This window comes from Tyto alba, unplaced genomic scaffold (assembly GCF_018691265.1).
Source record: "Tyto alba isolate M040663 unplaced genomic scaffold, T.alba_DEE_v4.0 Super-Scaffold_22, whole genome shotgun sequence".
Classification (NCBI taxonomy): Eukaryota; Metazoa; Chordata; class Aves; order Strigiformes; family Tytonidae; genus Tyto; species Tyto alba.
In genome coordinates, this window is record NW_024881296.1 from 28,617,614 (window position 1) to 28,631,125 (window position 13,512).

The following is a 13,512-nucleotide window of genomic DNA, read 5'->3' on the forward strand; positions in this document are numbered from 1 at the left end:
CAAAAGCAGTTCAGTCTAGCTCTACGTTTATGTGTTTTCCTGACTTATCCAAATATGCTTCTACCAAAAGATAAAAAAGGTATACCATGAGTCCTGTCCATGTGGGAGATGGACGTTCTTGAATGGCATTGCAAGAGAATGAATTGTGGCAAAGATTTCAAAATCTGATAGTTGTCAGAAAAAAAATTTGGAAAATTATATGTGTTACCAATTGACATATAATAGTCTTGTAGAAAAACCTAAAATAAAATTGGGTTTGGGGTGTGTGTGTGTGTGGTTTTAATCTTAATTTCGTGTCAGCAGTACTAAACTAGCCCAGTACCCCAAATTTTACCTATCATTCTGTTTGCCTTGTTTTTCCTGCTCTGGTATGACTATAGAAATAGTTTTAACAGATTTTAACTTTTTAAAGTTCTACATATTTTTTACTAACTCTTAAAAATTATTTTTTCTACAAGGTTTTAATATTAGAACCAACAAAAATCTATCAGCCCTCGTATCTCTCCATCAACAGTGAAGCTGAGGAGAAGACTGTATCTATCTGGCATGTGCTGCCTGATGACAAGGTATAGCATGATGTTGTCTGTAGTTGTAACTTTATTCACAATTTAGAAATATGCATGCTACATAAGGCATATAACATGTAAACAGTTGCATCTAATGATGGATTCTGCAAAAGAGAAAAGTGTTTTAGTAACACACGGGAAGATGCTGTGGACATATGTTGCCATGCATTTTTTATTTTTTTTTTTAATATGGCATCCTTAAGTTTTTCTTTAAGTCTGTCCTGTTGTTCAGTGGATCTTTTGTCTCCATCATTTTTTAAAATAACTTGTATCTTGTTTCAGGTTCTCTTAAACCAGCATATAATACACAAAAAGTGTGTTGCTTAAGATTTCATAAATAATTTACAAAATACTGTCATCATACAGGTAATAGCATGAAATTACTTATGCAAACAGAGCTATCTTCTTCTTGTACTTGCAGTATTGCTTTTCAGCTGTGCTAAATGCTCCTTTAATATCAAAGTATTAGAGACTGTCATCTTAAAATAGGAATGGAATCAATCAAAAGCCAAAGAAGTATTTGGCAAGGTGGGTGGGTAGATAGATGGATAGATGGATGCTCAAAAGGTCCTAGAAATTGGAAAAGCTGGGAAGTCCATATGTCAAGTTGTGATATAGCCAGACGTATTTGGAAAGGAGCTTAGAAAATTGGGAGGTGCAAGGGGAGAGGAAAACCCAGAATGGTTATTGTGTTCTGGGATGCTTGGAAAGCAAAATATTAGTAGGAGTGAAGACAGGGAGGACATCATGGAACCTCAGAGAAGGACGGGAGGATGGAAACATCTCTAGCTTTCAGTTAGAATTTGTTGCCATTTCATACTCATTTTTTCTTTTGCTAATGCAGTGTTTGTTTATATTAAGTGGTTCCTTCCTCTGATGTTTACCTTACAGTACTTAATATCTCTTAGTGTGAGGTTTTTTTTTTTTGTAGGCAGAACAAGTATGCTTGGTGTATTGGCCACATATAGCATCTCATTGCCACGAATTCTTATGTTCCACTTTGAGTTAACCTTCCATGAGCATGTGCACTCATATTTAATTAATGGTATTTCATGGTGCATTCATGTATCTTTTAGCTACTGGCATATTTTGCTTGATACTTTTAGCAATGGCCTTTTTTGTATCTGTGTCACTTGACTGCCCAGTCATCCTGTGACTAGGAGAAGGATTTGGATGTATTAGTCTGTACCCATTTGGTATTCAGTAGATTTTATCTTTGCAGAGTTCGTAATCTTTGCTTTGTAGCATATTCTGTTATTCTATTTTTAAGCTTCTTTATAGTATGTTATACCTTTTTTTAGTATCTCCCACCCCTCCTCCTCCCCCCAATTTGCAGAGTGTATCTTTGTGTTTTCTTTAGATCAGTGTTTTCCTATTTTTGCTGCCCTAGTATTAATCAATAGCATTGGACAAGGTCAATATTAAATGCATTCCCTAGTACTTTTGCCTTGGCCAGAATCCTTACTGTGGTGAGCTTACTCAGTGGCCTGGGATCTGATTGATGCTCAGTGCAGTCATCCTTGCCCTGTGAGACACAACACCCATCAAAAGAATGCAATGGGCAACTTGGTAGTTACCCCTTCAGCTGTACAATTATAGTCTGTTGTTGCAAGTTTGTTAAAGACCTTAGAATCCATCAGAAACCTTGCATGGAGAAAATGGACTAGAAAAATTTGGAGATGCCAGCTTCCTTTCAGTGAGACATAACCAGTATATTTGCCTTTGAGAAGAGATTTTGTAAAGGAAATTTATGTATTTTCTATCAGCCCACTGCAAAGAGGAAGACTCCTACTTTGATTCTTACTAGGATGAAAACAGGCATTTTAGGGGCTGATTAACAAGCAAAAATCACCTATTTCTGCTGCAAGGGCAGATTAGACAGCTGCATTTGGAAAATTCTTCAACTAGCCAATTTCAATCTACCTAGCATAGGTCCGTCAGAGCTTTACCCAGCTCACACTCCAGATATCAGTTCATTTTGGCTCATAAATTAATGGTTCTACTTATTTTCCAAAATTTAATCAGTGCTCTAAGAATGAGAATTGTGAGTTACAAAGTGTATGAGCTTCCTTTCATGCACAAAGAAACTGAATTTCCGTTTCAAATCCAAACTGTAATGCAGTGGAGCCTGCAGCCAGCAATTTTGTAATAAGTAGCCAAATGACAGTCAGTACTAGGATAAATAGTGTGGCCTCTTCCTTTTCTGTGGCTTTTTTAGCAGCATATCTTAACATTTATGCCTTTAATAATGCCAAGTTTAACATAAATAAATGCCTGTAAAAATCAGGTAGCATTATATTTTGTAGAATGCACAGCACCTTTGCCTTGCAGTTCCCTAATTTTAGCAGCCCTTTCCACATGGGGTTAGAGGAATGCAGCAGTGCTGTTTGCAAGTTTGGAATAGAACAGCCTGTCTCTGTTTCACGTTGGCTTCTGAATCCATTTTGAGTTTTGTTTTGGGTGGTTGATGTTTTTTTGCCTAACCAAAGAACAGATGCTGAATTTGGATAGTGCGCCTGATATGTTTACTCCAGTGTATTCAAAACTTGGCAAGATCACAAGGGACATAGCTTTTATATTATTTCATTGCCCGAGAACTTTGTGTGGTAAGTAGAAGGTGTATGAATCTGTGAGAGATTAGTTGCATGTAGATGACAGGTAAAACACACAACACTTGTACTTCTTGTTACACTTCTAGAGCATTTCTGCCTGTCAGGATGTATATTTTAACTTATTTAGATTTTAGATTATTCACAATAGTGGGAATTGGACAAGTACCAATAGCTAAGGTCTGAGGGAGTTTCCAAGCATGGAAAATTGGAAAGTGGCAGAGTTTGTATATGGAGGGAGGAGTAAAAGACAATGATAATACAAAATCCTTATTAGCAGAGGGTTTGAGCTGGTGATCTTTCTTCATGCAAGAGAACCAGGCAACTCAAATAGTACTTTCATAAACACTATATCAGCATCAGCTAGTACCTCCACTTCAAGATGCAATCCCACCTTTTCTTAATATCAGGCTATTCTCTTGTCCCTGTACCTCACTGGAGAAACCCTTCCCCCCATTTAACGTTGAAGAGGAGTTCCTGCTTTGTACTTTACAATTATAATAGTGTGAAATTTGTGCTTCAAGAAGGATGTTTGCTTGCATTTTAGGCACATTGTGTTAGGCACTTTATATTAGCATCACAACCTTTAATGTGATTTGATCAGAAAGAAAGGAATTACAGAGGAGGAGAAAATTGATGTAAGAAGCCTTGTAGAAAGCTGTTAAAGCTGGGAGAATAATTTCCACTATCATCTCCTGCACGTTGCGCAACTATTTTGGCAGTGTGTCTGTTCTGACTTCTGTATATTTCATTATTCACGAAATGTTTAAGTTACACATTTTAATGTTGTCTTTTGGAATACATATGATTATGATTGTGTTTGACACTATGCCCTTATGCTATACATTATCTCTCAGCAATAAATGTTTCTGTGCCTTTTAACTGCTCAGGTCAACAAAAATGCCAAATGAAATTCAGGTCTAGAAACCAGAGGTTCTTCAGATATGTTGCTTACTGTGGTGGGATCCCAAGGTTTGCCAGGACTTTGAGGTGGTATAGTTCTACCTTTTCCTGAAAGGAGAATGTTTTCATTAGAAGATACAAAAGGCTTCTGTTTCCTGCAGTAAAGTTTTAGTAGGACATGAACATAGAGCTGCAATATGCCTGTCTACAGAGAGAATTCAGTTCTGCTGAATGTGACGGATGTAAATTTGAAAGATCTGAAAATAAGTGATGCCTGGCTCTTTGTGTTTTCATAGGGTGGCTTCTTTCTTCAAGCCTTGTTTATTACTCCAGCAGCTCTTAGGTGTTTTGGTGTATTGTGTTTGCAGAATAAACAGTGAAGAAACAAACAAACCAAAACTTCTAGACAGAACTTCTGTTGCTTTGGTTTTGGGTGGGGGTTGGGAAAAAAAAAAAAAAAGTCCTGAAAAATAACTGTTAAAGGTAATAGGCTGATGTAATTCAGGTGTTTCACTTTCCATCTCTTGAGTTTCAGTCTGGAAGATATGCCTACTGGCGCTTCATTCATAAAAAGGAATGTTTTAGTTACTTATTTTCTTCTGTGTGTTACAGAAAGGTATTCATGAGTGGAACTTCAGTGCTGCTTCTATCAGGGGAGTAAGGTAAGATGTCTCCCTTTCGTATCTTGAAATTAAAGGAATAATTGAGTGAATATTGTATTAAGCTGCTGTTGTTGAGTGACAGGCTCAGAATTGGAGAAGGATTGCAGGTACTTTCACAGGTACCCTGCTCTAAGTGAAGCTTCAGGAGCCTTATTCCAGATTCAGAAATGACTGCTTACAGAGTTCACTATGTAAAAACCAGCAAACATAGCCCATTGAATTGAAGAACTAATATTTTCTAAAAATTGGTAATCACTTACTTTATGCTAATTACCATTGAATTAAAATAACTGCCAATGTTTCATGTCCTTTTACCTGACTTCTATCGCAGCCAGGAGCTGCCTGGTGCACAGAATATGTAAGCCAGGAAGTAACATGTGGATTCAAAGCGGGAGGGTATGAGGAACTGACAAGATCTGCGGTGTCTTGCAATATCCTAATTACTTACCTGTTGTTGGGTTTTCGTGTGAGTGTGTACATTTTGACTGGTTTTGTTTCTGTGTCTATTTATGAATACAGCAGCAAAACTGTTTCAGAGAAGGCCTATAAGGAGAGGAGTCTGTCAACACAGACTGGTAGTTAGACCACAAAGTGAAATTCGAAGATTGTTTGAGAGAATAGAAAAGGGAGTCAATAGGGGATGAAGGAAGAAAAAAACCAAACAAACAAACCCCTAACCTCCCAAAGATTCATGTGGAGTAGGTTAACATAGGTTAATAAATCACAGAATCAGGAATGACATGTGCAACACTGGCTTGACTGGATTAGAAGAGAAAAACGTTATATGTTCAATGCCACCTTTCTTTTCTTCAGCACACTTTCCTCTTGGACAGGACTTGAGATAATGACAGAGGAGGAAACTTTGTCATCTACTTGATTGACTTCAGCAAAATGTTTTATGTCTACTAGGGAGACTTCTTCTAGGGAGAACTCTTTACTGGATTGCGTGCCATACTGTGAGCAGAGAACAGTCACATCTGAGCTAGTGGGTCTGCTCTGTTAGCCCAGGTTAAATGTAGTGTGCACCCTGTTAGGCAGGGTCCAGCCTTGCAGTTTGTATCGTCTGATAGTAAGAAAGTAGTGTCTATCACTTTTATGACCTCTTTGGATCAATTTTTCATCTTAGTTTCATCCCATCCCCCCTCTCCTTAGGATTCATCTATGCTGTTGTGTCTGCTTTTAGTGTAATTAAAAAAAAAAAAAAAGTCCAGAAATCTTACATATTTTTTTAAATAGTCATTGCTCTGTTCTAATAATAACTGTTCCATATGCACAAAGCTGTTGCTATGTCTGCAGGATATTTCTGCACAGATGGATGATTCTTTTTCCTTCCAAAAAGTAACTTAAAAAAACAAACTATCAATAGGCACAGAAATTCAATCCTGTGGGATACAGCTTATTTTAGGCAAAAATTGCAATGATACACTTAGTTCACTCTGGTGTGGGTCTTGGTTACAGTATGCTTTTGTGTGCTTCTAAAAAAAAGAAAAAAAAAAAAGTATTTATTGTCCCTTTTTTTTTTTTTTTCTTTCTTCCCTTCCTCCTTATTAAATCATGCCATGGTCAGTACTGTTTCTGGTGTATTTTCCTGCATTTGTTATTTAAACTGTCAATTGTCATTTAATTTGGCAATTAAATTTCCAATCTCTTCATCTGGACAGATGTCCAAAATAACTTGGAAGACTTTACAGTGAGCCAAGAGTCACTGTGAATTCTTGGAAAACTATCTGGCTGTCTCCATGAGGAACTGCAGGGGGAAATCTTTATCTTATGCAAGTGTAAAACTAAATAAATTGGGGGAGTTTTGTCAGGTCTTCCCCCTCTTCTTCCAAATATATGTGAGTTTCTGGTCACTTAAATTTTCAGTGTTTTTCAGGTTTTTTTCTAGTTTTATGAAGGCAGGTATTCTTTGGAGTGGGACAGCCTTCAGGACCAGGCCTGCTTTTAATCTATTTTTGTATCAAGACTATTTCTGGCTCCTTTGAAGCTCCCAGACTTAAAGCGGTCTAGGAAGGGGGAGTTCCCAGCTTCATGAGGATTCTCAGCCTTTATAGACTAGTAAGAGCCAGTTTTAGAAGTGCAGCCTTAACATACAAGGCAGGTCTTTGTATGTGATCTTGGAGGCTTTTTCAACAAAGGCCTCCATAAATATTCACTGCATTATATAAGGAGGCAGCAGGTCGGAAGAGACATCTAGCATTGAAACGGCTAATGTTTTTGGTAAATACTTCAAGGAAGTGACTGAGGAGTCATTTTACTGTGTGCTATGTATCAGCTGGTGTAATCAGGATCTTATTTCATGAGTAATAGAGTTCAGCTTTCAAGAATTGCGAAGGGACTTGGAAAGTATATAGAGCTGTCTGAGAAGCACAGTGCTAAATCACACTCTGGATGCAGGGGAGTCATAGTATTTGGGTTTAGCTTAATGAACTCATTGATTAGTGGGGGGTTTTGCCACTGTAAATAACTCTGCTTTTGTCATATGCCTCTTGACCTCTTAAACACAAATGTTTATTGAATCGGGCCAAAAAGTACTGTTAATCTTAAAGGCTTAATTAGAGCTTTTGCCCCAAGGTGTTTCGCATCTTAGGTTATCCAGAAAAGTCCCTAGTGTTCTGCAGAGCTGACATCATGTGAGCAAGAAGGCACCATCTTTATTTTCCCAATTTAAAAAATAAAAAATAAAGTAGCAGACTGAAGGTGCTAGACTACAAGTTTGCTTTTTCTCAGTGTTTGGGACAAGCCCTGGATTATGAAATAACTGCTACTTGTGTTGTTTCTGTGGGAGAGTGCCTCAGAGGTCATGTAGATGAATGTAATGTTAGAAACAGTGATGAAAAGGTTGGATTCAGATCTGCATCCAGTCGTCTTTGCAGTTTAAGAACTGACAACAAGGATGCTTGTCTTCCATCCCAGGTTCTTGGAGCTTGGAATCTTGTCAGACTCCTTAATTACAACAGTGGGAGGTGTCTGTACTGCTACACTTCTAAGAAACAGACAGAACTTCCACAGAGCTGCTTTTCTGTGGTTGCTGCCAGTGCTCAACTGGTTTATCTGCTGCTTCATCTGGAAGTATTAGTGAGCAGTAGTTATAGCCTTTGCAGTATTTCTTATTGACTAAGGGAAGTTCTGGATGCACATGAGCTGGGCACAAGGCCATGCTCCATCATGCTTCCCTGTTTGTCTTCATCATTTTGCAAATTCAGCCCCAATTCTGCTGTTGCAGAAGTCAGTGGGTACTATGGATGCTCAAGAACTGTCAGAATGAGGCATTTCCTGAGCAAATTATCCTGTGTTATTTTATAAGTTGGTATTTTTTAGTCTTCCTTTTTTCACTCTAACAACTTTTTTTCAGGGAGGAAACCAACATATAAGCAACGTAAACGCTCACTGAAAGGCCTTAAATATTTATGAATTTGCCTGCCCTCTGTGTACACTCCACATTCTTACCCTTTTATTCACTGCTGTGTTAGTCAATGGCTTCTGTGCACGTCAGGTTTAAACTGATAATTTATTCAGGAAAATGTTTGAACTCTCATGGAACTTGAAATGAATGAGTAATTCTGTTAATACCAGTTACTCCGTATCTGGAGAGTTTACTTATATGCTTGAAAAACTTGAATTAAAAGTTAGTTTTTAAACTAGGAATAGTGACTGTCTGCCCAGATGTGTACATTACTTAGCACTTATGAATTTTTCCTAACATAAAAATAAATGAGTTACCACAACCCAAGATAAATATTATTGTAATGAAGCTCACTCTTCTTATAGGTAGCTTTATGAAAGGCAGGTCCCCCAGCTTGTCTAAAAAGCCATTTGTTTATTAAAAGTTACAGGGCTCTACAACAGAGGAATTGTAAAAGGAAGCAAGGATCAGACAACTTTAGACACTTATTAAAAGTTGAAAATGACAAGTATTTCCTGATATTTAAAGAAAAACTGTTATGTTAATCAAATCATCAATCCTTGGGTACAACACAGAATACCATTCTACTTTATTGTGCTATAAATTAATTAAAAACATGATGGCTATCTTATCCAGCTAAAATAGATTGATTTTTACTAGGACTGCGAATTTTGTCCAGTATCTTAAGAATGTTAATAAGGAGACTTTATTTGTCTTGGTTTCTCAAATACTGCATTATATTCCCTTGTAACACCTCTAGCCATCTCTTTTTTTTTTTTTTTTTTCTTATATAGTAACAATCAATTATACTGCATCAGCTTGACACCTGGCACTCAACGTGTGACAAGGTTACAAAAAGAGCTATTTCAAATAATGTTTAATATTTTCTATAAGGAGCACAACAATAACATGCATATAAAACAGCTCTGGTGAATTAATATCTCTGCAAGAGTTGCAGCCTACTTGGGGTAGAAAGCTGACAACTATACCAGAGTTTGCACCTCTTCCGCTCTTCTGTTGAAACATCTATGCATCCATAAGAAAGTGACATATCTACTTCCTTATTACCTTTGTTTTCCTACTACACCAGATGAAACAAAAACTGAAGAAAGTCATGGGTGGGCAAAGGTGGTAAAGCCATTCACTTAATTTTTTAATGCTGACATAATTGTAAAATATTTAAATGTGCCACTTCAAGGAACTGATCAAAAATGTTTGTGTTCGGGATTGAGTTGGGGCTGATTTCTAAAACAGGAAGAACTCATGATTTGTGTTCAGTCCAGCTTTCTACTGTGATCCTGAAAGGATGTTTCATCTTGGCTGCAGGAGTGGAACTTAAGGGCCTTACCTAAATGCACTGAAGACAAAAATTACTCGGGTCAATGGAAATCATCTTATTAACTTCTTTGCTCCTACTCTTTCTTGGACAATGTTCAGACTAGGGGGGCAATCTGAATGACAGTAAACAGCAGAATGTGAACTTTGGAGGATAGAAGAGTATAATTTTACAGTAAGGAAAAACTGTGGCTTCTTAGGTTTAATCTGGTGCTTTCCCATATTAAATGAGTTGATCTGTATGGTTTGACATAACTGGTAGAAGTCCAAATGCATCTTTCCAATAACATGTTCTGCTTGGGTGTTCTTTCAGCATTTCAAAGTTTGAAGAACGATGCTGTTTCCTATATGTGCTGCACAACTCGGATGACTTTCAAATTTATTTCTGCACAGAGCTTCATTGCAGAAGGTGTGTCACTTGTTATTTCAGAAAAAACATAGCTTGTGATAGAGTTAGATGGTGTCTGCATGCACAGCAGGAACTGACTGTTTCACAGCTGTGGTAAAAGTTGATCTGAGCATCCTCAGCGATCACCATTTTTCATGTGAAAACTTAGTACTACAGTACTCTAGAGATATATGAGGTCTGAAAGGTCAGAGCGCAAGCTCAGACAAACATGAGAAACAAATAAGATTTCAGATTTAATTTTTTTTTTTAAACACTTTGTGGGATTCTTTTTCTAATATTGATCATATTAAGGCTTATTACAAATGTTTGTTGCCCCTAATCCAACAAAGCATCCTAAACTTAAAATGCGTTTCTGAAGTGGGAGCATTTGGAGTAACAACAAAGTCTGGTCAAGATTTTTCTTCTACTGTAACTAAAATTGTATTTACTATTATAAAGAAGCATACTTGATTTTCTTTACATTAGCATGTCATGCCAGTATCCCTACAGTAAACTTGGCAAGGGTTTGTCGTACAAAATTAGGGGTGTCTCAGTTTCTCTAAGCTGTGTGTCTGTTCCATAAGACTGAGGGCTGTGGTCTTTAATTGATCCAGAAGGCATTCCCAGAGGAAATGTAATGTCTTTGCACTAAAAAATGCTGCAACTTTACAAAATAATCACTGCACCACTCCATATTAATGGCTGTGGCCACCTCCTAGCCCAATCCCTAGAGGCTTGTCTTATCCACTCTAGTTCATATAGGTTCTTTTACAGTGTTCATTCCCCTTTGTATCTGAGCACTTCTTAGAAGATGAGTAAGCAATACCTTCTCATGACATGGTATTTGTACTTGCATTCTTTTAAAGAGGTGGAAGTCATACGTAATAGTTGGTTTTGGTGATTTTTAATGGGAAGTTGTAAAGTAGACCCCCTTTTACATCACGCAAAAATTTGAAGCTAGCCTTCCTGCACTACAGAAACTCCAAATGTAGGCAAGCCTTCTAGGCACTTCTCATGATGCTTCAGTGCTTTCATTAGACATAAAGAAATGGTGGTATAGGATGAGAATTTCACCTGTTGCATAGATTTTTGAAATATGAATTCCATTAATGATTTCAGACCTCATAGATGTCTTACACATATAAAAGGAGTATGTAAAACAAGTAGGAGAACTGCAGATTTTGGCTGTTAATTCTCCATGTAAACAAAAATACTTTTTTCTTTTTGCTGTCAAACAAACTTTTACACTGAGTTTATACTTACTATACTTAAGTCCTCCTTTGGTTTGTTCTTTAGAGAGAAGCGTTTTCTACCATCTCAAGTGTGTATTTTCTTTGTTTTGGTTTTTTTTTCTCCTTTTAACAGGTTTTTTGACATGGTAAACAGTATCACTGAAGAAATAGGGAAAACTACAGAGGAAGGCGAATGTGATGGTGACTCTCTGGAGGTATTTTTACTTATTTTTTTTCCCCAATATACTAAGAATTTGGGGCTTCTAGTGTAGCATTTCACTGAATGGAGTAAATTACTCATCCCTTCTCAGAAAGAAGTTAGGCAAGTTATTGTTTACAAAATTTTATCCTCTACTATTTATAAATGGGTGATTATTTTTAATGGTTCTCACATAGCTTTTATAACTAGCATAGCTAAATCTGTTGTATCTCAGCATACTCACTTGAGAAAGTACTCAACTCTGGAATTCTCTGGTCGTGCTTATTACAGAGTGACTCCTGTAACAGTTACTTCAGGGTGTAATCATAGTCAGGCAGCATTAGCATCTCTTTAAATTTTAAAGACTGTTGGTTGTTTTATGCATTGCTGGAATCCTGTGCAGTTACGTTATTGGCAGATCGTCTGCACAAGTGAGGATATAATTGTGGTAGGGGAAGGCTTGTCCTTGGCAGTGACCATCTGCAGGCAAGCATGGCGATGAACAGCATGCTCAAATCAGATGGTGATGTTGGTGCTACTGGGAGCCTGTTCATACCCTTAGCCCACTAACTCACACTGAAGCTTAGGATGCCCTACTTCTGCTACCATCCCTGTTAGCCAAATCACAGCTTGCCTGGATGTGCCATTACACACTGAATTCTCTCTCACCTGGGGTTTCTATCTTGAACATATGGTTGCAAAGGTAGTACAGGGCCACTGAGTGCAATGCAGTACTTAGAGTGTTTAGGCTTTGTTTTAGGTGGCATGGAACAGGGTAGAATATCTAAGCTCATATCCTATCACATGAAAATCTGGTGTCCCAAGGCTCTAGAGACATTCAGAACTAACTGAGAGAGTCAGTGCTGCATAATGAAAATAGACAGCCATGTGTCCAGTTTTGATGCTGGTATTTTATAATACATCTGAAATTGGAGATGGGACAAAGAAACCGGTGGAGAGACTTGTGGGGTAGAAAAATACCCTGTAATGAGAACCTTAGGGTACTTAATTTCTTTATTTTAGCAAAAAGAAAAGCAGTGGGTGACTTGATTACAGTGAGTAAGTATTTTTATAGGGAAGATTATGATGTACTAATGGTCTCTTTAATCTGTTGAAGAAAAACATGATTAAATAGTGACAGCAAAGAAATTTGAATGAAGAGGCATGGCTTCACCGTGAGAGTAATTAATTGTTGAAACAAAGTACTAAAAGAAGTAGTGGATTCTCTCTTTTATTAAAAAGATAGTCTTTATTTGGAAGAAAATTAAAAAATACTTTATCTAAGCATGAGCTACTGGGTTTAGCATGGGAGTCAGCATGTGAAACTACATGTCTGCATTACACAAGAGGACAGATCAGATAATCTATCTAATGACCATTTCTGGACTGACCTTAAACTCTTTGAAATTCAAATTCAGCCAAAACCTCACTTAATACACTGCAGTCCTGACTTGCCTACATTGGCACACTCTGCTGGCTGACCTGGCACTGGCAAAATTGAGGTCGTGCTGGTTTTGGAAGATGTGGTCAGGTCAGGAGAGCATCTGGAACAAATTAGGCGTATCCTGCCTTGCTTTCCGTGTCCGTGCGGGAGCCGAAGCTCTCAGCTTGGCGCAGAGTGCCCTCTGTCGCCTTCTCTTGGTTTTTATAGCAGCTGCCCGCAGATCGCAGGTGCTGTTGAGTAAGACGTGCGAGCGTAACTACACAGAACCTGGAACAGGCTAGTTTAGCTTTATGCACTTACCTGCTATGGCTACCTTGGAAGCCAGTGCTGCCTGTCCAGCCAGTGGAGAAATACGGGCGTGTCTGCAGGTATCCAAACTGTCTTTTTGAGGTGTTTTTCTTTCCTTCTCTGTGGCCTGCAGAAAGCGACTAGCATCCTAGATGCCTTAGTTATGAGCCCAGGGTCAGGTGGAATAAATCTTACCCCTCTGTGTCATTTCATGTTGTTGTTTGCTTTGCAGTATGATTATGAATATGATGAAAATGGCGAGCGAGTCATTCTGGGGAAAGGAACTTATGGCATTGTATATGCAGGACGAGATCTAAGCAATCAAGTCAGAATTGCTATTAAAGAAATCCCAGAGAGAGACAGCAGGTATAGTAACTCTGGCTGATTCAAAATTTTGTGCATTACATAATTTCATCAGTAACGTGATCAACTAGTTTGCTGATCAAGGAGTACCTCTTCTACAGAGCTGCCAGTAAATTA

General features: G+C 37.9%; 1 protein-coding gene across 2 annotated transcripts in view; it reads left to right on the forward strand.

The window, feature by feature from the left end:
- MAP3K5 (mitogen-activated protein kinase kinase kinase 5) overlaps window positions 1-13,512 on the forward strand; it is a 106,209-nt gene that overhangs the window by 66,090 nt on the left and 26,607 nt on the right. For both annotated transcript variants that reach the window (XM_032983114.2, XM_032983115.2), the window contains exons 11-15: window positions 459-566; window positions 4,691-4,740; window positions 9,795-9,890; window positions 11,235-11,316; window positions 13,265-13,398. In XM_032983114.2, coding sequence (XP_032839005.2) covers window positions 459-566; window positions 4,691-4,740; window positions 9,795-9,890; window positions 11,235-11,316; window positions 13,265-13,398 — 470 coding nt within the window. The remainder of the gene's footprint in view (window positions 1-458; window positions 567-4,690; window positions 4,741-9,794; window positions 9,891-11,234; window positions 11,317-13,264; window positions 13,399-13,512) is intronic.